This window comes from Nicrophorus vespilloides, unplaced genomic scaffold (genome assembly GCF_001412225.1).
Source record: "Nicrophorus vespilloides isolate i.1.1-1 unplaced genomic scaffold, Nicve_v1.0, whole genome shotgun sequence".
Classification (NCBI taxonomy): Eukaryota; Metazoa; Arthropoda; class Insecta; order Coleoptera; family Silphidae; genus Nicrophorus; species Nicrophorus vespilloides.
In genome coordinates this window covers 329,524-352,355 of record NW_017097993.1, presented here as the reverse complement: position 1 = coordinate 352,355, position 22,832 = coordinate 329,524, and the positions used below count along the sequence as shown (strand labels likewise).

The 22,832-nt window shown below is 31.5% G+C and overlaps 1 protein-coding gene across 1 annotated transcript in view; it reads left to right on the top strand.

Annotated features, from left to right (window-relative positions):
* LOC108561497 (nuclear hormone receptor FTZ-F1) overlaps nt 1-22,832 on the top strand; it is a 66,226-nt gene that overhangs the window by 29,475 nt on the left and 13,919 nt on the right. Inside the window, exon 2 of the mRNA XM_017919459.1 lies at nt 16,564-16,890. Within this exon, the coding sequence (XP_017774948.1) occupies nt 16,564-16,890 (327 nt within the window). The remainder of the gene's footprint in view (nt 1-16,563; nt 16,891-22,832) is intronic.

Sequence of the window (22,832 nt, the reverse complement as noted above, 5' to 3'; positions counted from 1 at the left end):
ATCACCGATATATTTCAATATTAGATTTGCTCTCTGCTTTGAGAATGGTTTTGTTAATAAGTACAGTGGAACCTCGCTTAACGAGTTCAATCCGTTTCAAAATTTCCATATTTTTACTCGTATAGTGAAATAGTTTTAAAATTGATGTAGCAGGCGCACAATCCGGGACTTCTCTTCTCATCGTCACTCGTTATGCGAAACGTTGCTCGTTAAGCGAGACATTTTTCTTACAATTAATTTTGCTTGTTAAGCGAAATGCTCGTTATGCGAGGTGCTCATTAAGCGAGGTTCCACTACAGTTTGTTATCCAACGATAGCTCTGACGTTCGTAGCTGTCTTCACAGTTTGCTGAATTTAAGTAAACTGCTTTCGCTCTTTGTCCAGATGTGTTTTTCTTAGTGAAACGTCTATCCAGATGCACGTTTAGATATTCATTACCCGCTTGTGGTAATTCTTTTCATCATTTGCAAATGTAGCAACTATTGTGTTAAGTTTGATGTTGGTAGTTTGATGTATAGATTATAAATATTTATTACATAACAAAGTATTACTTAAATCAAGTACAAGAAAAATAAACATGTTAGATGTGACAGTTAGTATTGTTCATAAAATATGGAAATAGAAGTTTTCAAATATATATTTAACAATGAAACCTATTTACAATTAACTGTTCATATTTACATTATTGAAAATTTATAAATTTAAAATTATTATTATAATAATTATTATTAGTGCTACAATTCTACATTAAGAATTTTAATTCAGGAATTAAAAATAGGTTCTTGGGCTATTTTAAACTGGACTATCGAGAACTTTAAAACGTAATATCTAAATATTTATAATCTAAGCTTAGTTTTAAGCGTCGATAAAAAAATATAGTATAAGCTGATTTCGAAATGCAATTAATTAATTTACAAGTACATTGTGTAATTTATTGAGGTTCCAATATTTCATTATTTCGTTGATTTTAATTGAGGTTATCATATTTAGATTTTTATCGTAGGATAAACATCTAAATAATGTTGTAAACTTACTTACAATGTTGTTTATATTGTATTGCGTTTCAAAATACCAGAGATTAGGTTAGTTGTAAATCAATATTAGTCGAGATGAAAATAATGAATTTTATTTGAAAATACTTTAATCCATGTAAGTTAACCAATTCGTGTAATACCAACAAAAAATTCTAACAAAATAACTTGACTTAAAATCAAATCTGTCAACTTGACATAAAAATATTATGTAATCTTACTATTAATTTTGACAGAAACAGAGGGTAATGAACAACCAAAATATTTCTGTCTAACTTAAAATAATCAATACTAAATATTTTTTTTTATAAATTGTTAGATCAGATCAGATTTGATTAAAATACAACACTAATTTAAATGAAAATTTTAGATAACGTAAACTAACTTAAACTAAAATCTCTCAATTTATCTTAAACCAATATAACTCAATCTTCGCGTTTATTACATGATGATCAGTTCAGACTTGATTACAAACTGCGTTATTTTTTTTTATAAAATAATGTTTGAAACTTGTTTAGCTCTGATGTTAAATAAGGCAAATTCGATATAGTTGTGAAATATGGTGTTGTTTTACAAGACATAGAAATTCATAAAACAAATTTTAGGTCTAGTTTCAAACATCAGATATCTAAGCTAGATGGTTGTTCATTTTTTTGCATTTTATGTTTCACATCGTTGTTTTATTTTGTACAATAATTTCTTTTAATTCTTTTTTCGCGCATAGAGAGCACAAGGACAATCAGCACAGCGTGACTGATTGCTGGGCATGACACAATTCTCTTCGAACCGAGGGAGGGAAATACAACAGACCGAGAGCGAACGAGAATAAGCATGCATAAATATTACATGCATGCAGTATACAGGCTATGGAGAAAATACAGCCGCTTTTCAAAAGACTCTTCCATCTCTGTCTGTTCCTCTCCAGCTCGTGTCTCTATTGCGAATCACGAAAAGAATGAATGAAAAAATACGTGGTTAATAGGAAAACGCCACTCCCATTTTAGTAATGATAATATACGTGTATGTACCAATTTAGAAAGCAAAAACCAACCCTATATTACTTACTTAATGAAAACATAGCCCTTAATGCCGAACATTCTATTAATCTACTCTATAACAAACAGTGGCCAACAACAACAAAAGTCATTGTTGAATGGAAACGTTTAAATCCGTGTTCAAATATTTTACATAACTAAACTCTTACTATTAATAGCCAGTATATCCTGGTGGATGGATTTACTTGTGGGCGCTACTATTTTTTTAAAGGTTATAGAAGAAAATTTCAATCAATTTCGAAATCTATTAGATCACTTAAAATACTATCGATATAGTTACAAAAATTTAAAAAAAATATCTTTTTTCGTTGAATTGTTTTTATTCATATATGTATTTATTTATCTTAAGTGTTTAATACTAAAACAATACAATTAACTTATGTGCTTGTATTATTTTAGTGTTATTATTATTGTACAGTTATGCTTTTTCTTATTGTGTAAACTTCTTATAAAATAATAATAATTTATTTTGAATCTCAAAGAATATCAAAAATATTTGGGGGATGGCGGAAATTGATACCAGACCTAACAGGACGATTTTCTATACATACCCATTCTTCAGTGGGTCCTTTAAGTTTTGAGAACCACTGGTCTATATAATAGATTTATATTATAAATATAAATAATTTGAGATATATCTGATTCTATTTATTTAGATGAAATGTTAAAGTGCACATACTTCCACATCATAGTTCATAGTTCAACATATTCCATATTCTTTTTTTTTTATTTCTAATTATAAATTCTAATTTATTAATGAATACTAAAATTTACTATTTTTTACTTTCATTTCTAATATAATTAAATTTATTTTTGAAATGAACTGGAAATGTGTATTCGCTATTACTATTTTTAAGTTATTCTAATTGAATCATGAAGCAATAAATACATTTAATTCATATTCTAATAACATTCATTATACAAGAAAAGAAAACAATGGCTTTCCAGTATTAAATATAACTTGTGAAATAACAATTGTGCTATTAAAATTATATGCATTGAAAAGCTTTGATTATGTGTATACTATATTTGGGAAATTCTAATATGCCTTATTTAGTCACATTCGGAATTTATTCAGTTCAGTCAAAATATAATTTCACAATAATCTAAACCAGTGATTCTCAAACGTTTTGGTCCGTGACTCCCTTTTGGACATAAAAGTATCTACTACCCCCTTTTGGACATAAAAACAGTTTCTGCGACTCCCCGAAGAATGGATCTGTCATCATTTTTTTGCGATCCTCTCAATATTTTACGCGTCCTGCCTGGTGGTCGCGATCCACACTTTGAGAATCACTGTTCTAAACAACTTTACATTTCTAAACTTTTACAAAATCTATAATCTGTAATAAAAACAAACGTCATCATTACGTATAATTTGTTGGAAATTATTGAATGGTCAACATTAATTAGTGTGTACTTTTGTAATGAGCCGAAACATTTATGTAAAAATTATTTGAATATAATATTTGAAATAAAAATTATCAAGATGAACAATAAGAAATTTTAGGTATGCTTATTATAGTTTTTCAAATATGACCTTATACATTTGCCCACAGAATCATTATTAATGACCCTATTGTATTACTACATGAGAAAAAAAGAGGAATGTCTGGAACTTTCCAAGAGTTCTATTTGAATCGTATCAAGCTATGAATTATATGTAAATAATAATCTATAATCTACTCTTATTGAATTTAAATAAATATTTGTGTGAAACAATTTCCTAAACTAAACCATAATATTGAAATGGATTTGCTCAAAAAATTTCTAAGAGTTCATCATTAAAAGCAAAATAAATCTGTAAAGTGCAGAAAGGTTTATGGTCAGTATAAACAAAATAATATACATTCATAATAAATGCTAAAAATAAGAAAATAGCTAAAAGACCAGTTTACTTTTGTAAGTCTGAAAGGTGACATTTCAATCGTCTTTAGAAAAAATTTGATTCGTATCAACTAATTTATGTCAGTTAGGGCCCTCGTAGCAATGAAAAAATAAAGTGCATTTACTTTGACACTTCTCGGTTACTGAAAAGACAAAAAATCTCAAAGGCGGGAATATTATGCGAAAATGGTTTGCTTAGATTAGATCTGGTGCTTTCAGACTTAAGGAGCAAGTGGAATGTCTGCTAATAATAATGATGAAATCAAGACATCGATTGAAAATAACCCGCACTACATGACACATGAATTAATCAATAGATTCGAATTAACTCTATATATTGTATAGTTATTGTATGACAAATAGTTTTGATACTTTTATAAACATAAAATCAATTATGTTAAAATATTAAGTCAAACTGAAAATATAAATGATGTAGATAATTATTTACATTTTTTTTTGTAAATTTTCATGTTCTTCTGATACGTTTCCTTTTTCTTGATAGTTCTTTATTACTGCTGACCTATTGCACTTAAACTACATTTAGGCTACATTAAAAATAAATGAAACGTCGCTATTAATATGTTTTATCAATCGAATGTGACCCCGTTCCGTTTGAAATTCTACTCAGGAGGGGCGCCATGCGCTCGTATACTCGTATACGAGTATGAATAATAATTGATTTTATTAATTAACCTGCGAGCTTGGCGGGGGCAAAATTGCACAATTGCCTCTCCGTCTGTTTGTGTAAGCCTCTTTGTAATGACTCTTTCAACGATTATCCTACGTACATTTTTTTTCTCGCTGCCTCCAATCTCTGAAGTTACAAAAATGTTCAGTCCAGATCAAACGAAATATCTCCATTTTCGTTTCGTTCTATTGACCAACGTCACGTTACTCTTTTTTTGCTGCTGCTGAATGGAACATGTACAAATGTGAACTATCCAGAGAGATACGAGAGAAGAAAAAAAAGCGAGAAGTTGGAATTAAAAAATTAAATAAATAATAATAAACTACATGTAGAACCGAGTAATGCAACGAGCTCTCACTTTCCGCGCCGCTGAGCTCTGCAACAACTAGTTGATTTCCAAGTGTGTCAAGGACACGGCGGCTAGTAAATCTCGCACAGGTAATTGCTCAAACTCATTATGTTCTTATGCGTAACTCGTAAAATGGTCTGTACAGGAGAAGAAGAAAAATAAAGAAAGAGAAAAAAAACGTCGAACACAAAAGAAACACTTCTTCTTGTAAGAACAAGAGACCGTCTGCCAATGTTGCATGGAACAGAACGAGAGCGTCGGCGTGTCCAAGAAAGAACTACCTGAGCGCGTGCGAATTTCGAAGACACGAGTTTCGTCACCGTCTGGCTGCTACGAAAATATTTCGACTGCTCATAAATCAGGCAGATTTTGCATGCTTCGAGAGGAGGAAACAAGGGACGGTAAGCAACGGAGAAGAAGTTATATATAGAGAAAAAACAAGTACTACAATGTGAAAGGGTTGATGTACACGTGTGCCCCAATTACACTACAATCTACGCACAAAGGACCTGCTGAACTAAGAAATATGTTTGGAGGGTTGTAGTTTTATTGTCGGTAGTTCGCATTCACAGTCGGAATCCCTTTATTATAGTTTTACTTCCTTTCAGTTCGCATTATTTATAGAAGAAGCAAGCGACTTAGAATTTCTATTGTTGTAGGATTTTCGGTACAAGTCCAAATAATCCACTATACATTTTTAAAGAAAACGCACAGTCGAGTAGTTCAATTCGAAATGAAATATAACTTTCTTTCAGGTCGAATTATTAATAATAATCGAATTAAACATTTATATGTACCATCTTATAGGTACAAATTAAATTAATTATATAGAAATGCACAGTTGAGTTGAAGCATGTCACGAACAACGTATTTTTGTTTGTTTAGTACAATTAGAAATGCATTGAGCAACCATTACAGCATTTACATTTTAACAAATTTATTATTTTATAGCATTTTACAATTTTAACCTACATAGTTTACTATTTTGCGATTTTTTTTATTGAGAAACTGATATTGATTTTTATCAAATAATTATTGAAGTTATAAAATCTCCTAGCATTTGAGATTATTTGAGACGTAGATAGATAGCATCAATATGATTATAAATATCGAAATCCTGTTAACATTATATTCTGTTCATATTTATTATTTTTTTGTAAATCATATATAGTAAAACTTATATTTACGATCAGCAATACTCAAAACTCCAAATGTTTTGCAACAATGCGATCATCCAACGCAATTCCCGTCGATGCAAAGTACTCACACGAATGCCGACTGTTTATTTTATTAAATTGTATTCAATTGATAATCATCTTCATTCAAACAAATATACGTAGTACTGATTGAACAACTGTGCACAATCATTTAGCATATTCGTTTTATCGTGGATACAAAAATAGTTTTTTCCTACTTATATATAAACTATGATATTAATATCGAACTGTTGTTAATATAAATACTGTAACATTAAGTATAAATATAATATTTCTATATGAAAAGACTTTCTGACTTAAAAGATACAAAAAATATAGATTTCAATTTTATAGTTAAAATTATGTTAAAAATTAATTTCTCCTTCTACATTCGCTACAATTTTGTATTTTAATTGGATTGTGATACTATTTTACGTACTTGTATATTTATATGAGAGTTTATTGTTGAAAGACAGGTATTTATTTATGGAAGTTAAGAAACTTGTCACGGATATTACTTGGGTAGCAGGTACGTTTTAAAACACGAAGTAAATAAACTACTAGAGCAGTAGTCTCTTTTCGGCAAAAAAAAAGGAAAAGTAAAAAAATGAAAGTCAAATACAAATAGTACAATTTAGAGATAAATTGAATATTTTTCACGCGAATCAGAAAAAGAAATGTATTCTTCTGTCTGGATTAAAAATATGTTTCAGAATTACAAAATACATCTTATTATAAGTTTGAACGAATGAAAGATTAAATAAAAAAATTAAGAACATCTTCATTTTGGTTACAAATTCATAGAGAAAATATCAAACAAGACAATGAGCGTTTAGAAACAAAAACACAAGACTTATTCCTATACTTAGTGTAAAAAAAAGTAATTAGATCTCTGCCTATATATTCACTCAATAAAATAAATATTAAGTTTATTTTACAATAATTTGAAAATTTTAAATTTGCATATATCTTGCAATTGGATAAAAAAACCCTACTATTAATATAAAAAATACGATCTGGTATGAAAACGTTTAATGTGTTTGGAAGTGTCTGGCTGATAGATATGTGAGCCAGGCCATGAGAAATGTGGGACAGGCAGATAAGCTGGAACATAATATAATAGGTCCGACACAGAGGCAGAACAGACGGAGAATGGCGTGAGGCAGACGGAGAAGGCGCTGTGCGTAATTAAATTCCGACATGAAGTAATGCGTTTTAATTACACGCAAGATCGCAATCTTGTCGACCAATCCAGAATGCGAAAACGAAACAAAAAAAATGCACGGACTTAATAAAAGAAAGAACGAAAGAAATACTAGAGCGGATAAAAATTGAAACAGCCACATTTTCAATCGTAGATTTTCGCAACGTCCGAACTGATTTTGAAAAAATCACCCTTTGCGCTCCAATTATCGCAGAACGCCTTCGGAGGATTAGGATCACTGAGCAGCAGCAGCACCATGAAAAGGACACCAGATAAGTGACGAAGCTTTTCCCTGTCCAAATAGTTGAATATTTATGATGCAGCAAACAAAAAATAAATAAAGCAAACAAAACAAACTTAGTGGGACGGTACTAAAAGTTTATATAAAAAAAATGTAGAAGCAATTAGTAACGGTGTTGGGATTTGAAGAAAATTTCAGTTTTGTAAGAAGCATTAACACAATAAATTTTATTGGGCCTTCGGCTGTATGGAAGTCGATGGTGCAGAGTACAGGTAGCCATAGTAGCAGGGTTGGACCTCCTGTGGGTGTGTATTGGCAACAAAGTTTTTCAGGTGGCCTAAATAAGGCGTAACTAACGAAACTGGCACACGACGTTTCAATTTTACCTGAATCTAATGAAACGGCACCGACGATGTTTTCAAAACATGTCAATCGACAATTGAAGCCGCGACGAATCGCAATCGATTTACGATGGACCATGGAGGGAACGTAAATAGGGGAGTGTACTTGTATAGCCGAAGCCATTTGTTGTTTCCCTATTATAAATAGGAAGTCGCGAGCGTCTAGAATGTGCCTGTTTGCCAATTTTATTTTGATAACATTCATATTAATAGAATATGGTTCATTCATTTCAATTTATAAACTCGGCATTCTTTATTTGGAACGCGTTATCTTATCAACAATATATGTATGTGTATAAATGTTATAGAAGAATACCATCGGTTTTCCAATATTTTGTTGAAGCGAACTTGTTTTCGACGAAGAACAGGAGTGATGGTAGTAAAAACGCTCGGGTGGAATTCATGACTCTGCTCCCATTAAGGATGAACGTAGTATATTTCGAGACGATGTTTTTCTTTTCTCGAGAAAATCCACGTATTTTTATTATTTTAAAATTTATTTACTTATTTATCTTTTTGCGTTGGATTTTTTTTACACGTTTTTGGATTGCAGCATATTTTCCTTGACACAGTTGTGTATATGTTTTTAGGTGCTACACACACACACATACGAACATGCACACATACGCACACATGATCCCAGATCTATGAGCGCTATTGCTGTTTGCTGATTTACGAGCTGTTTGTTGAGAGAACACCGTTGTTTGGTTTGGATGAATGTGCGACGGTGATGTGCGTAACTTGTATCATTAAAGCTTTATCGCAATAACAATAACGTACAGTCGCGAGAGTGCGTGAGTATTATTATGTAGACGTAGTAGTAGTAGTAATAGTTGTAGTAGTTGTGTAGTAGCATGGGTCGACCAACATGAGAGTGCAAGAGTGAGAGTGGTTGCTGGTTAGTGAGATAACTACTCTCCATGTCGGTGATTTCGATTACGCGATTCTCTCCTCATTGACCCAGAAACCCACTGCACTTGAGCTGAATTCGCTGACGCGCTGCTACCACCACCACTACTTCTGCCACTACTTTACTAGCTCACGTCCATGAAAACCCACAGGCCTTGTTCACAATATCCAACCCCTTACATCTATTACCCGAATACCCAACAATTTAAACGATTATCAGCCACATGTTTATCCTTATCAATCAGGAATTTGTAGACCACTATATTTACAGCGAACGCGAAACCAGAAATTATGGAATATTGTGAATACTGTGAAACTATTATACGATGGTGGTAATATTAACATTTGCTTGCATTTTATAGGCCGTTGACATAAAATGACTGCAATCAGAAGATGAAAATAACGTCTGGTCTGCATCCGATCCACGTAATTGGACCAAGGTGCAAGTTGTGAAGCGATTTGATTTTTGTTTTTTTTATGAATCACGATAATTATTTAGATTTTGCATTATTTTACGCCTGTGGTATTCACTAAAACAGATTTACCTACTGTATTATCAATACTCGTCCATATTCAGTTAATAATAAAAACTAAGTTTAAAATAAACTGATTTAAAAATAGAACATTTTACATGTAGATTATATCTATAATTTTAAGAACTTTGAAAACAAACATATATTTTTTTAAAATTATCATATTCAATTTTTCTAACAAATTAAACGTAACGTCAGATTTGCACATTAAACCATGTTTGATAATGACAGTAGTATTCAACTCGTATGTGAGAAATTATCAACTGAATACTAACAATATAAATTAATAAAATCTTACCTTTGAGTCCATACGATTATATTATTTAATGTTACCCATTTGAATAGTCATCTAGATGGATCACACATCACAGATTTTGGGAGTTTTCAGTTTTAACCAAATCACATTCATTGACGTATTGAAGTTACGAATACACCATCTATTTCTAATTAACGAATCCTTTTTTGACCATTAATTAGATATTTATAATAATACACTATTTAAAACTTTGAAATATTTGACATCTATTTTGAATTATATTTATAAAATATTGTTGTCATGGAATAGCGTTATATTTTTTTTTTATTAAAATACATAAAATTAATTTATTATTTAAAATAAACTTCAAAATTAATTAATCTTCATGAGAGTTCGTTGATATTTTATCTGAAATATACTTAAAAAATGTATTACTTGTATAAAATATAGATGATAGTTTTCATTAATCACAATTTTAATACTCAAAATAATTATTATTTCAAATTCAGAATGCATTTATTGGTTACTATTTGTAGATGTATGCTTCGAGCATGTGCACTTTCAGTGTAGGTATTGAACAATCCACTAAACGAGGAGTGAAATAGAATGTGCGTGGAATTGGTACACGGTGATCTTTGCGTGCTTTCCTCCACATTCCGAAGTTCTTCGAAAACATACTAAGTTCTTTGCGTACATTTAAAATGAAAAATATCTGATTTCAATACATATTAATAATCATAAAATAATTACAAATGAATAAAAATATGATATTAATTCTATATATTTTATGACACCAATTTTAATGAGATTAACTATTTTGTATTAATCTTACTGGTTTACATCAAAAAAAATCTATAATAAACATAATATATTTGAATACTATTTTAATTACACCAGTTTTTCGAGAAAGTTTTATTCATATTAAGACAATTTTTAATAGGTTTACCATAAATCATATAAATCCATTCGATTAATATCTTTTTAATAAACGTTTTATTCTTAAATACACATTACTAAACCAGTTTACGAATTACTATATATAAAAAATCAAATATTTAAATTATAATAATATTTATTGCAACAATAAATTAAAAAAACTTAATAAAATAATACAATAACACAATATAAAAATTTAATTGCTGTATTCGTTATTAATGTACCTAAAATATTTATGAGAAAAGTTATAGCACATGAACAAATCTAATTATATTACTAAACCAATTAATAATGTTCTTCAAATTTAAATTGACTTAGAAATGTATTCTATGCACTCAATATTAAAGTGACATAATTGTTTTATTATCAATTTACAATTAATTAAGAATGGAACAATTATGTCACTTTAGTATTGAGTTCATATAATGTAGTTTGTTAAATAAAAACATTACTATTATATGTTAATTATAATGTTTTTGATACAGATATTAAATGAAATAGAAAAAACAGACAATTTATAATTAAAATTAGACTTGTGAATCATTAACTTTATGGATAATTTAGTTTTAAACAGAAATTAGTATGTATAATTGATCGTGAATTAGAAGTACTTAATTTTAAAAATTGTGTGAATGTAAAGGGAATGATTGTTAAAACTGAAATAAAGTTACAGTCCTTGCGTATTAAGAACAGAGTGTCTGCGGTGATTTTCGGAGCAAGACCCATCGCCTCGTACTTCAGACACGTTTATTATTTTTTTCGCTCTTTTCCTCACTGTCTTGAATGTTGAATGGAAGAGCTTTGCCTCCTCCTCCTCCTCTGCGTGTTGAGTAATGAGTAATGTGCGCGGCGTTTTAGCATGTTAGAAACACACGAGACACGGTGGGGGCTTATGAGAATGGTGTCAGTTCACCATGTATAATGGCGTTACGCAATCCAACGAGCACACCATCAAAGATACACATACATACATGAACACACACAAACAAGCACGCATCGGTCTTCACTTATGACATCACGAAACCATAACGAGTTTGTCGATGAAATCGCAAGTGGTCTCCGTAGAACATCAACAATTTGAAGAAGAAGGATAGAGAAGCACACAAAACATCCGACGATATTTTGAGTAAAAATTTAATGACACGTAAAAGTGCTGGAATGAAAAAGTGGAAACATTAGGTTCAACTGAGTATGTGCACGCACATAAAACTTATGGCAAATGTCAATGGGAGAAGGATCGTTTGCGATATCTTGTTTCTGCTTCATGGGACACTTAACTTGGGAAGTATTTTAATTGACATTAATTCGATGTGCATGCGCGTCTCGTCGCAATAATAATAACTTTGATTAAATACTTTGCAGCGCTGTTCATTGCTTTCAAAGTTTCCCCGTTCATTTCTTTACGCAGCAGAGACGTCTGTTTTACACAAAACTATTGGACTGACAAAAAAACTAATATACCAGTTCCGCATAAACAGCAATAGGCAAAAATAATCACAAAACTACATACATACAAAGAACTATTGATCGCAGTCATTCCACCCTTCCCTTAATTATTTTACTGTTTAATTATAAAACTGCAATTGTGCAATGCCAAGTAATTTAGATCTTAAATTTCTGTCTTTATGCATCAGTATTCTCGATAGTACAACTATTCATAATTTGCTTTTGAACATCTCTCTTTAACAGAACGCATTCATAGATTATCGCCTTTTATTATGATGATTATTAATTACCATGAACTATCGCTGAAATTGTCTTAAGCGATTGTGATTTCTGGGAACTTTCGTCTTCTAATTAAAGAGTAAATAAATAAAACGCCGCTCGATGATTATATTTCTATTTGTGTACTCTATGTACGGATGGAACGTATTATGATGAGTGTATTTGATGAGAGGAGGAAAGTGCATTCTGTAATGCCTGCCTGTACGTTATTATTTAATAAAACGTGGGTGAACTTGTCTCAATCGCCGCGCTCGGATAAATTATTGGCATAGCTCTGTCCATAATATATCCTGTATATTATTTCTCGGCGTTTTCAGAATGCGGCGTGCATGAAGAAAAAAACAAGCAGTTGCAATTAACGTTTAACTGTAAAACGATTATTTTCAACATCAAATCAGAATATTGTGTAATTGTATTCTTGGAAATTTGCTCTTTGTTCTGAATGTTGTATCTATCGCATATTAGGACATTAATATTTTATCGTGTTGGTAGTGGCTTCTTTGTTCTTTCGGTTAAATTTTTATTAAGCGCTCTAGTTCGGGCGTAAATAAACAATAATGTGGTATGAATATGTTTAGTATCAATGCGGTGTACTAGATACATACTAAGTGCTGTAAAACTCGCACTGTCACTAAGCGCTATAAAAAAAATCGATCAAGAGTGTAGCTTTTCGATGATCCAATATATCCGAATATTATCCAGGAAGACATATCGATGTCGACAATTACGTAATTTCAATGCTTCAATTGATAAATATTTTAGTAATAATCAATTAAATATCAACGATAAATCGAATTAGTAAAAATTATATAATTTAGAAATAACAAATAATATTTTTGTATATTCATTCTAAAATATTATGAATGTTTTTTTTTTTAACAGATAATATTTTTAGAACAGGTTTTATCAAAAATAATAACAATTGTGGAAATTATATAATTTTTGGATAACGAAAATAGTTAAAAATATTATGAAATGTTAAAGTTTTTCAAGAAATTTAAAATTAAAATTAGGCCAAGTTTTATCAGAAATACAAACAAAAAATGATTATATGACTATTTTAATTAAGTAATTAATAATGCTTATTTTTATTTTTGAATTACATTTTCCTTTAATTTATTAATTATTATTGATACAGTTGCAACGTAAACTGTATTATTCAAAATCGATAAAATCAGAAATTTATTTTTTTATTAATGTCTGGCCAATAAATTATTTTTTTTTTAATTAAATATTTATTTATGTACATATTTTTATTGCCTTAATTTGGGCCAAAATTCTGTAATATTATTACTAATATTTCACGGCGATTTTTTTATATAATATGAAGTAATATTTAATTCTTAACACAAAATTGATAAATTGACAGACAATAAATCATTTGGTTCACTTTGTACGAGAAAACATATTTACAATTTGTAAAATATAAGTTTAAGGAAACCATACTAAACAATAATAAAATATTGTTAATAAATTAAATATATAAGGAAAAGGAGTGTCTGCTTTATAAATATCTAAAGAAAAAAACTGAAATGTGTTTTGTTGTACATTTATAAATAACAATCGTTTGGAACGTTCCAATGTGCTATGTCATTCGTTTAGTTCAAATATTTATTTTTTATTGTTATCATTAAATAAATATGTTTACATGTATAATAAACATATAAATAATCTAGTATAATTTATTTATTTTGCCAGATTCTATTTAAATAATTATTTGTTGGTTGATTAAATCTATTGCAATTTTTCTTAATATTTCCTGGTTATTGTAAATTCATCAATGACCTTAAATATTATCAATAATAATATAATGTATCACTTCATCAGACATGAACTAATCTAAATCCAGTAATTCAGATTTTGGAAATTATATCATAATTTTTTTGATAATCATATAAATGCAAACTTACAAGGAATAATTTTCAAATTATATTCATGAGTCATATTTGAAAGTGAGAAGACAATAGTAAATACCGAAATAGCTAACTGAAGTTCTTATTAATCCTTAGTTTTAAGTAATGAATTAAAGTACATTTAAATTGCATTTATTTTTAATAACACCACCAATATATTTAACTGGTTAACTGGTTTTTTCATTAAAAATATAATAGTAAGGAATTTCATTAAATTTGAGCATTTCATTAGAAATCTTATGCTAAATTTCATAAAATAACAACTTTTGAAAGAATTTCACCTGAATAAATATACTTTCATGATGTTGCAATATTATATCAATTTATAAATTATGCGATTATTAAGTATGAAAGAGAATATGGTAGTAACACGTTCAATGTGTGATCAATACATACAATGTATTGATCACATTGAACCAATTCGTAAGAGAAATAAATGAAAGTGAAATGTTTATTATGGATGAGAAATTCATATCATAAGATATTTTGTGTTATCTAATTAAAAAATATACAATATACATGTGAATGTAGCCCCCATATTGGTTTCGTGATATAATTGTGTTTACTCGTCAGCAGATTGTTGGCTAAAGAACCTCGTGGTTGATGGAATCGTAAAAATCACAAACATTTTAGAATATCAACTTTTGGTGAAATAAATGTATATACAGTATTCTTAAAAAAAAATGTTTGATCTGGGATTAAGACTGTTGTTTGTGAATTGAGCACGAGTTTGCGCGGACGACGACGGCGTCAAAGACGCGATAAAGCCAATCTGCTCTCCTCGTCTTTCGCGTCAGTGGAAGCAAGGAAGGGAGGCAGAAAAGTAGGTCACCTAATTCTTGGTTGACCCATATGGCCGCTATTCGCGAAACCAAGCAAAAATTCAAAGTAAACCGTGATCATCCCGATTTCGTCTTTTCTCCAATGTAATTCTGTGCAGAGTCTCGAATGTTATCCTTCGATTTTTGACTGTCTGAATGATGAGTGAGTGAGCGAGTGTGTGGGTGAGGTGAGGGTTGCGCGGGCTGCGACGAGCCTATGATGTAGTGCGATGTGATGTATTGGAATTGAATCCCTGTCCTGCGCGTGGCCCCTCGCGATGCGCTGTCTGTAAGTGGGTCAGTGGGACATCCCCACTTAGCGCCGGGGAGCCCAGATACACACAACATCGATGTTGTAAGTGTGTACATATGTATGTGTATGCGCGTGTGTGTATATGTGTTCATGCATATGTGTGTGTGGTTGATGGTGTTGGAGTGTGTGTGTGTATGACTTCACAACAGCACTAACATAGACCTGGTTCATGGGAAAGTGGGTCACCAGTCAGTCCCGAGAGTCACTTTCACTTATTACATGGGCTCCTAATCATTTTCCATTGTACCCCCGTACACCGAGCACGCGAGACGTACGCAGAGTAGTGGCAGTTCGGTTTTCAGCCTCACCGTCGAACCTCAGCTTGTAGAGCTGGTCAGTCACCATTCACTGCTCCGGCAAACCGGACGCTCTTTTCGAAATACCCAAGAGACGCGTGTTCGCATACCACGACAGTTGTTGTTCGTCGTCTCTTCAGATCGCTTCGCACACAACATTATTATATCATCACTCACCGCCGATGCGAAACGTGTGTTGTTGTTCTGTTCTACCCAAAAAAACCTGGATTATATTATTATATTACTTTAATTGGATTATAAAATCACGTGCGATGATTTACCTATAGTGCGCGCATACACCTGCAGCAATCAACCACCCAAGTGATTCCATAGAATAATGACACCCTCTTAACAACCGTTAATCATCACAAAAGTTCTTTTTCATTTGGTTTATTTATTTTTTCAAATTTACCATTTACCAAGGACTATTTTTTCCGCTACTATTAGATATTTCTTACATCTAATTGTGGGTTGTGCTTTAGTTGTGCATATTGTGCGCGCATTTCCAATATTTTGGATTTAAAACTTGACTTGATTTAATGAAATGTTACTTGACATGGAGAACCATTCCACGTTGCTCTCGTTGAATATGTCCCCTTTTAACGCCAGTTCGGGGGATTCGCCGGTGGGCGGCAACCAGGCTTCCAGCCCCATGCCGCCCCAATACGGCTCACCTCCGCTCGGGGGTGGCTACACGAACTGCCAACAAATCTCCATGCAGCAGCAGCAGCAACAACAGCATCATCAGCAACATCAAAGCATGATGATCGGACACAGTAACTTAGACACCTCGTATCTTTTTTCACCAGGGAGTGGAGGCCTGTCCAGTGTAGACATGGGCACCAACTACCAAATCTCTGGGCCGGCGACCACCATCACCACCTCCGCATCGGACCCTCTTGACACCAAAGACGGTATCGAGGAGCTGTGCCCTGTCTGCGGAGACAAAGTCTCCGGTTACCATTACGGATTACTAACGTGCGAGTCCTGCAAGGGCTTCTTCAAGAGGACGGTGCAGAACAAGAAAGTTTACACGTGCGTCGCCGAACGGAGCTGTCATATCGACAAGACTCAGAGGAAGAGGTGTCCCTTTTGCCGATTCCAGAAGTGCCTAGAAGTTGGCATGAAACTCGAAGGTGAGTCCCTTTAATACTAAATCTATCTCTTTCGGGATATCGCGAGAATCGAATTCGCACACGTGAGATGTGGTATAAACCAAAGCAAGCGACTTAAATTTCTAAATTACCCAATAGCGCCAATGTTGCAATGGCTCTTTGTGTGCCAACAGCTCCAACAGGCGAACGCGCGCGCGCAAACACTCAACATCACCATACTACTTCTGCATTCAAACCACATTACTTTTACCAAATTCACCATATCTCAGACGAAAACCAAAATAGTACCAGAGACAAAGTCTGATCCATAAAGAAACGCAACAATGAAGTTTCTATCTTGGATACAAATTACAAAATACATTTCATAGTCAAAGCACGTGATGTACAATGTTTCACCATAAAATCAGAATTTGATCAAACGAATAAAAGTACTTATTTAATCTTACCTAGTATTTATATTTATTTTTTAATACAGTGGAACTTCTCTTAACGAGCATAATCTGTTCCAAAATTTCCGAATTTTTACTCGTATAGTGAAACAATTTCCTCCATATACACTAATGTAATATACGATAATGCGTTCCATTTTGCGACTAATTTTTCTTACAATTTATTTTTACTTACAATTATTACAATTACTCTTACAATTATTATTTGCTTATCAAAAAACACTTTATTTTATAGTATGTCATATTATATAAATAAATATACCAAAATATTCATTTAAAATTTGCACTTCTAAAATAAACACAAATCCGATTAAATTTACATTTCAATATATTATTTAATAATTATTAATTAATTTTATCAGTTGTTTTTAAAAACGCCATTAATTAATTATAATATTTAAATATGTGATTATTGATTTAAAATTATAAGAAAAATCGGATTTTGTTACTAATCAATATTAAATGATTATTTAAAATGTTCTTATGCATCTTATTTTAAGACTACGACGGGAAATCAAAAATATATTTGAATACATTGTTATTATTGATTGATATAATCAAGCAATTAATGATAAAAATTTTGTAAATTAATATTCAATAAATTGCAATATCTCTATCTTCCATTTAGTGGCTATTTTTCAATAGATCAAATACACTAGAGAGAAAGAGAAATAAAACTAGTTCAATTGGAGAACAAATGCTGCTAAATTATGAGCAATAATGATTATTGGCGTTTCCAAAAATGGACATGAAAAGCATTTGGTTATGTGCATACCCATTTAAAACATGCATCTAGTTATCCTTATAAACGTTCACATACAAAATGCGTATTTATCGAGTATCAGCTCGTTTATTTAGATTGAGATTAATATGTTTCATACCGAATGACCATAATTAAGTTCCATTTTGGTTGCAGAGTTCTGTTGAAATTTAAATTATTATGAATTTTGGTATATTACTATTTCGGCAAATTTAATTGAAGTAGTCAAAATGTAATAAAAAATACAATTTTTATTTTCTGGTGATTGTCAGTATTGAGTGAAATTTTTATTTGAAATAACCTTTCCATATACCGATTTATGGCTGGTAAAAAAAGTAAGAGAAATTTTTATATTCGCAAAAGAATACAATCATAAAGTTGTGTTATAGATTCCGTATTGCTTACTGTAAACCGGCTCCGAGGAGAAACTTTATTGTTTAGTCAGCGAAACAGGGGTTGGGATGTGTAAAAAAAAGTTTCAGGAATAGTAGCTTTCTTAAGGCCGTTATCTTCCGGTAGATTCTAACAATATTGGTACTATGCATTAGAAGAAGGAAGATTGGTTTGCTGCGTCTGGTAATATTAACTATCTTGTTTGTTCATCGATTACCGCTGTTTGCTCGTGGTTTCCCCCCATCTCGTGGCAAACACAATGGCGCCGTTGTTTGGGGGGACTCTTAAGAGACGAAAAAAGCGAGTCTTAAAGTCGTCTCTTTCTTGCGCATTCATATGAATGTGTCATATTCGGCGACCGAAATCCATCCATCCGTTACATTAGTTATTGCCACACGCAGCTCACGTATTGTGTGCTCGCTCGATGTATTTTAAAAATGAAAAGTGAATTCACTTTCATGTCGCCAGACACAGCAACAGGTATGTAGGTCACTTTTTGCCCAAAAAAAAATAATAAACAAAATAAAATAATGAACGAGAGAATAGCAGTTTCGTAAGCTCCGCGCGTAATTTAAATGGTGTTCTCAGCAGATTTTCTAAGGGTGCAAAACTTTCCCAAATAATTCCAAGCTAAATTAAAGCAATAAATTCTTCTACACGTTTTCCTCTTTTTTTTTCTTCTGCTCTTCACAATTTGCAGATCTCGTGGGCGGCTGAATAAGTAATATTTGTTAAGAGAGTGGCGCATTGCACATTCCCAGCCACCCACCCCCGTTCAATAGAGACGAGAGAGAGAGAGAACAAGAGGGAAGGAAAACACACGGAGCGAGAGAAATATATAAATATAACGAGAGCTTAATTCGTTGGGGAATTGGGTCACAGCCTACAACTACACACACAGACTCGACCACTCGTGTACGTATCGATGCGGTTTAAAAATAGTTTTGTTTTTATATATGGCATTTCGTATTGTGCAGAGTTACTCGTTCTTTTTAATCTTTCGGAAGGAAATCGGGCAGAGGAAATGCCCTGGATTCGTTCACTTTATCGCACTAAATGTTTCCGAAGAAATAAGGAAAAAATCTAGAAATTTTGAAAATTATTTACTATCAATCATGATCGAATCTTGCAATAAATGAACTTAAATTAAATTTTCCATATTCATAGATTAGTATTTTATTAATCTTGTAAAGTTTTATTCATATTATTCGTTACTTGAAATTATTGACATAAATTGATAATTATCAATACGTATTAGTTACTTTTAAATGAAGAAATGAAAGATTTATTCATTATTTATTGCAAATATATAATTCTCAAAAACTAGGTTAAACTCGGATAGTAACAATAACAAACATAAGTATTTCATAAACAATGCTAAAATAAGTGGAACATTTACACAATATACACTACTATTACATTTGTACAAATTCGTACAAATCCCAAATAGAAATCAGAAATAGTTAATTACTTTAATGTAATAAAAATTCAATAAGAATTTTTGTAATTTATTGTCAATACAAAAAAAATATTTGTATTTTAACTTAAGTAAGCATTTGTTGATTCAAAAATAGATATAATTGTAAGTAGGAAGTTGACAGAAATCTGCTTGATTACTTGTAGGACTGGCGCCTACATATTTATGCCTAAAAAGACGTATACAAATGTTTTGTGTATAGTACACAAATAAATCAATGCAAGATTATTTGCATAAAAATAAAATTCAAATTTCTTAAATAAATTAATAAAATTCACATTTCGATTTATTTACCTTTCAATTAGTTTATTGCCATTTGTATAGATAATTTAAATGGAGCAATCGTTATTCATGCATAATTTGAAACACGTGCTAAAAGATAATCACTAATAGTTGTAATATAAAACTTTGATTTATGCCTGCACATGTTTTCATTTCCAAACCAAAGTTTATTTATTTAAATTACAACAATTATATTATTATTATAAATAATTTCACTAGGCTTGCATAATTATGAATATTCAAGATTAATGCGCGCGAATTATATTTAAGAAATAATAAGATATACGTAGGCGAGAATCTTGGGTTCTATTATAGCCTTATGCTCTTTTGTTTTCTTGTGACATAATTGATTGATTATTATATTTGCACACAATAAGCTTTATAAAAAGAGCAAAAAGTTGTGAGTGTTAGAATTGCAAATGATTTAATGAGTTAAATTTATAAAATTCATAATTGTGTTTTTACGGTTGAACTTTATGTTAATACAAATAAAGCAATGATGATTGTGTATTGAATGAAAATTCTATGAAATGTGTTTGAAATATTGGCGGTAAAAGTTGAAACGCTTCATTGTTATTTTTTTTGCGGCTACTGTAAAGTGAGTCACGAAATTGAGACTTTCCGTGCGTGGGTGTACTTTGGTCGAAGCGAAATTGGTGGAAATGACACAGAGACGGAAAGAACGATCATTAAATGCTATTGTGACGAGTGCGTTATGTTGGATGTTGTGTTTCGGTATGAAATTGGAATTACATAAAATTAAAATCATGCATTATTCGAGCGGAAACAGTCGCGGTTTTGCGAGCTAAATTCCGTGCGTCCAGGTAGACACCGAAATGCAAATAAATAAACAAACAACAAGTTTTCATAAAAAAAAACAAAAAGAATCAAAAATAACACAACAACCCAAAACTAGTAGAATTTCCACGTGTGGCGCCACCGCAGCTCCAGCACGCAATCACAGTGAGCTTTTTTTTTATTACCTCTTCTCTTCATTTTAGCTATATCCACACACGTAAATATATTTTTTACTGGCTGTTTTTGCGATTGATATCTGCTCAACTTGGGACGCGTGTTTGTTATTTTTCTGTCGTTTTGTGGAAAAAGGATGAAATAAAATAAACAGAAACAAAACAGGAAATTGTGTCGCCGTGGCCAAAGCCAACGATGACATTAATAAATTTCCACGCTCGCTCGCGCTCCTAAATTACACATTGTGTTATAAATTATGCAACGAAACGTGCTCGAAAAGAGAGCCTGGATTCCAGAGAGGGCGCGTTCCGATCGCGGAAAACGCGGCGTCTTAAATGCCGCGCGCGCCGCGTCTCGCGCTCTCAAATTGCGGCAATTATTATTGGACCCGACAGATTATTGGAGGCGCGTTACAGATATACTGTAATAAGTATGGGTATACAAGCACACGGAATTGGAAACGGAACGGACGATTTGCTGCATGTCTACCATCGAGAGGGTCCAAAACACACCCACCCATCCACCTTCTACCTAACAAAAGCGATAAAACCGTGCTTTTGCTCTCTCAGAGCGGCGCTCTTTGCTGATTTACCTCTTAACCTAGTAACATTTCAGCAACGTTTTGCAATCTAAAATAAATTCGAAGCTGGATACGAAAAAAAAGTCTCAATAAAAAAAACACGTCGAATTTATTTACCCAATCTTGTTGCAATCTTAACGTGACGTTCTTTTATAATTTTATTCAAATCTATACTCAAGATTTAGACTAGTGCAAAAGCTTTAAATTTAACCAAATTATCTACTACTCTTTATGGTTTCATATAATTATATTGTTAGCATATAAATATACAAGTTTAGCATATTTTTAATCTGTTTTCTTTTTTAAAGAAAAGAGTTTTTTTTCTTTACAAAAGAGACTTAATGGTGACACCACACTACTTTCGATAAGAGTTTGCACATCTTCCCGTAATACTTTAATGCGATGCGATAAGATGCGCATATGTTACTTTATTAACTGTGGTGTGGGAGCACTTTTTATTGAATATAATTAGCATTCAGAAAGTATTTCTGTTACGTAATAATTAAAAAATAAAGTGAATTAATCATAAATAATAAAATTGCAAATATGATAATAATACTTTAGGAATCAATTATTTGTATTTAGGTTATTTTTATTAGGGTAAGTAGTATTCTCTTAATTGATGAACATTAGTGATTTCTATTGATTTGAAAATGCTTTATAGAAAGTGTTGTGCGGAGGTGATTAGCATTGGCCATTCCCAAAAAATACGAAAGTATTAAATAGAAATTGTACGCCTATTAGGCATAACAGTTGTGGCAGAAATAGAAATGGAACACTTATTAAAAATAAATTTTATTCACAAAAATTGCAGATTTACAGTTTTAAATTTATATTTTTATTAAGATTATTATTTATTTTAAAAAATCTTAGAAAGTAAATGTCAAAAAAATATTCTGACATAATTATATTTGTGCTGCTAATATTAATGAAAGCAAATAAATTAAATAGTTTGTCGGTGTGTGTGTAGAAACATGACATGTTGGCAAACAAGGCATCACATGAGGTACGCAGAAATTAATTGATGGTTTAAGGTGGATTTTGTTGAGC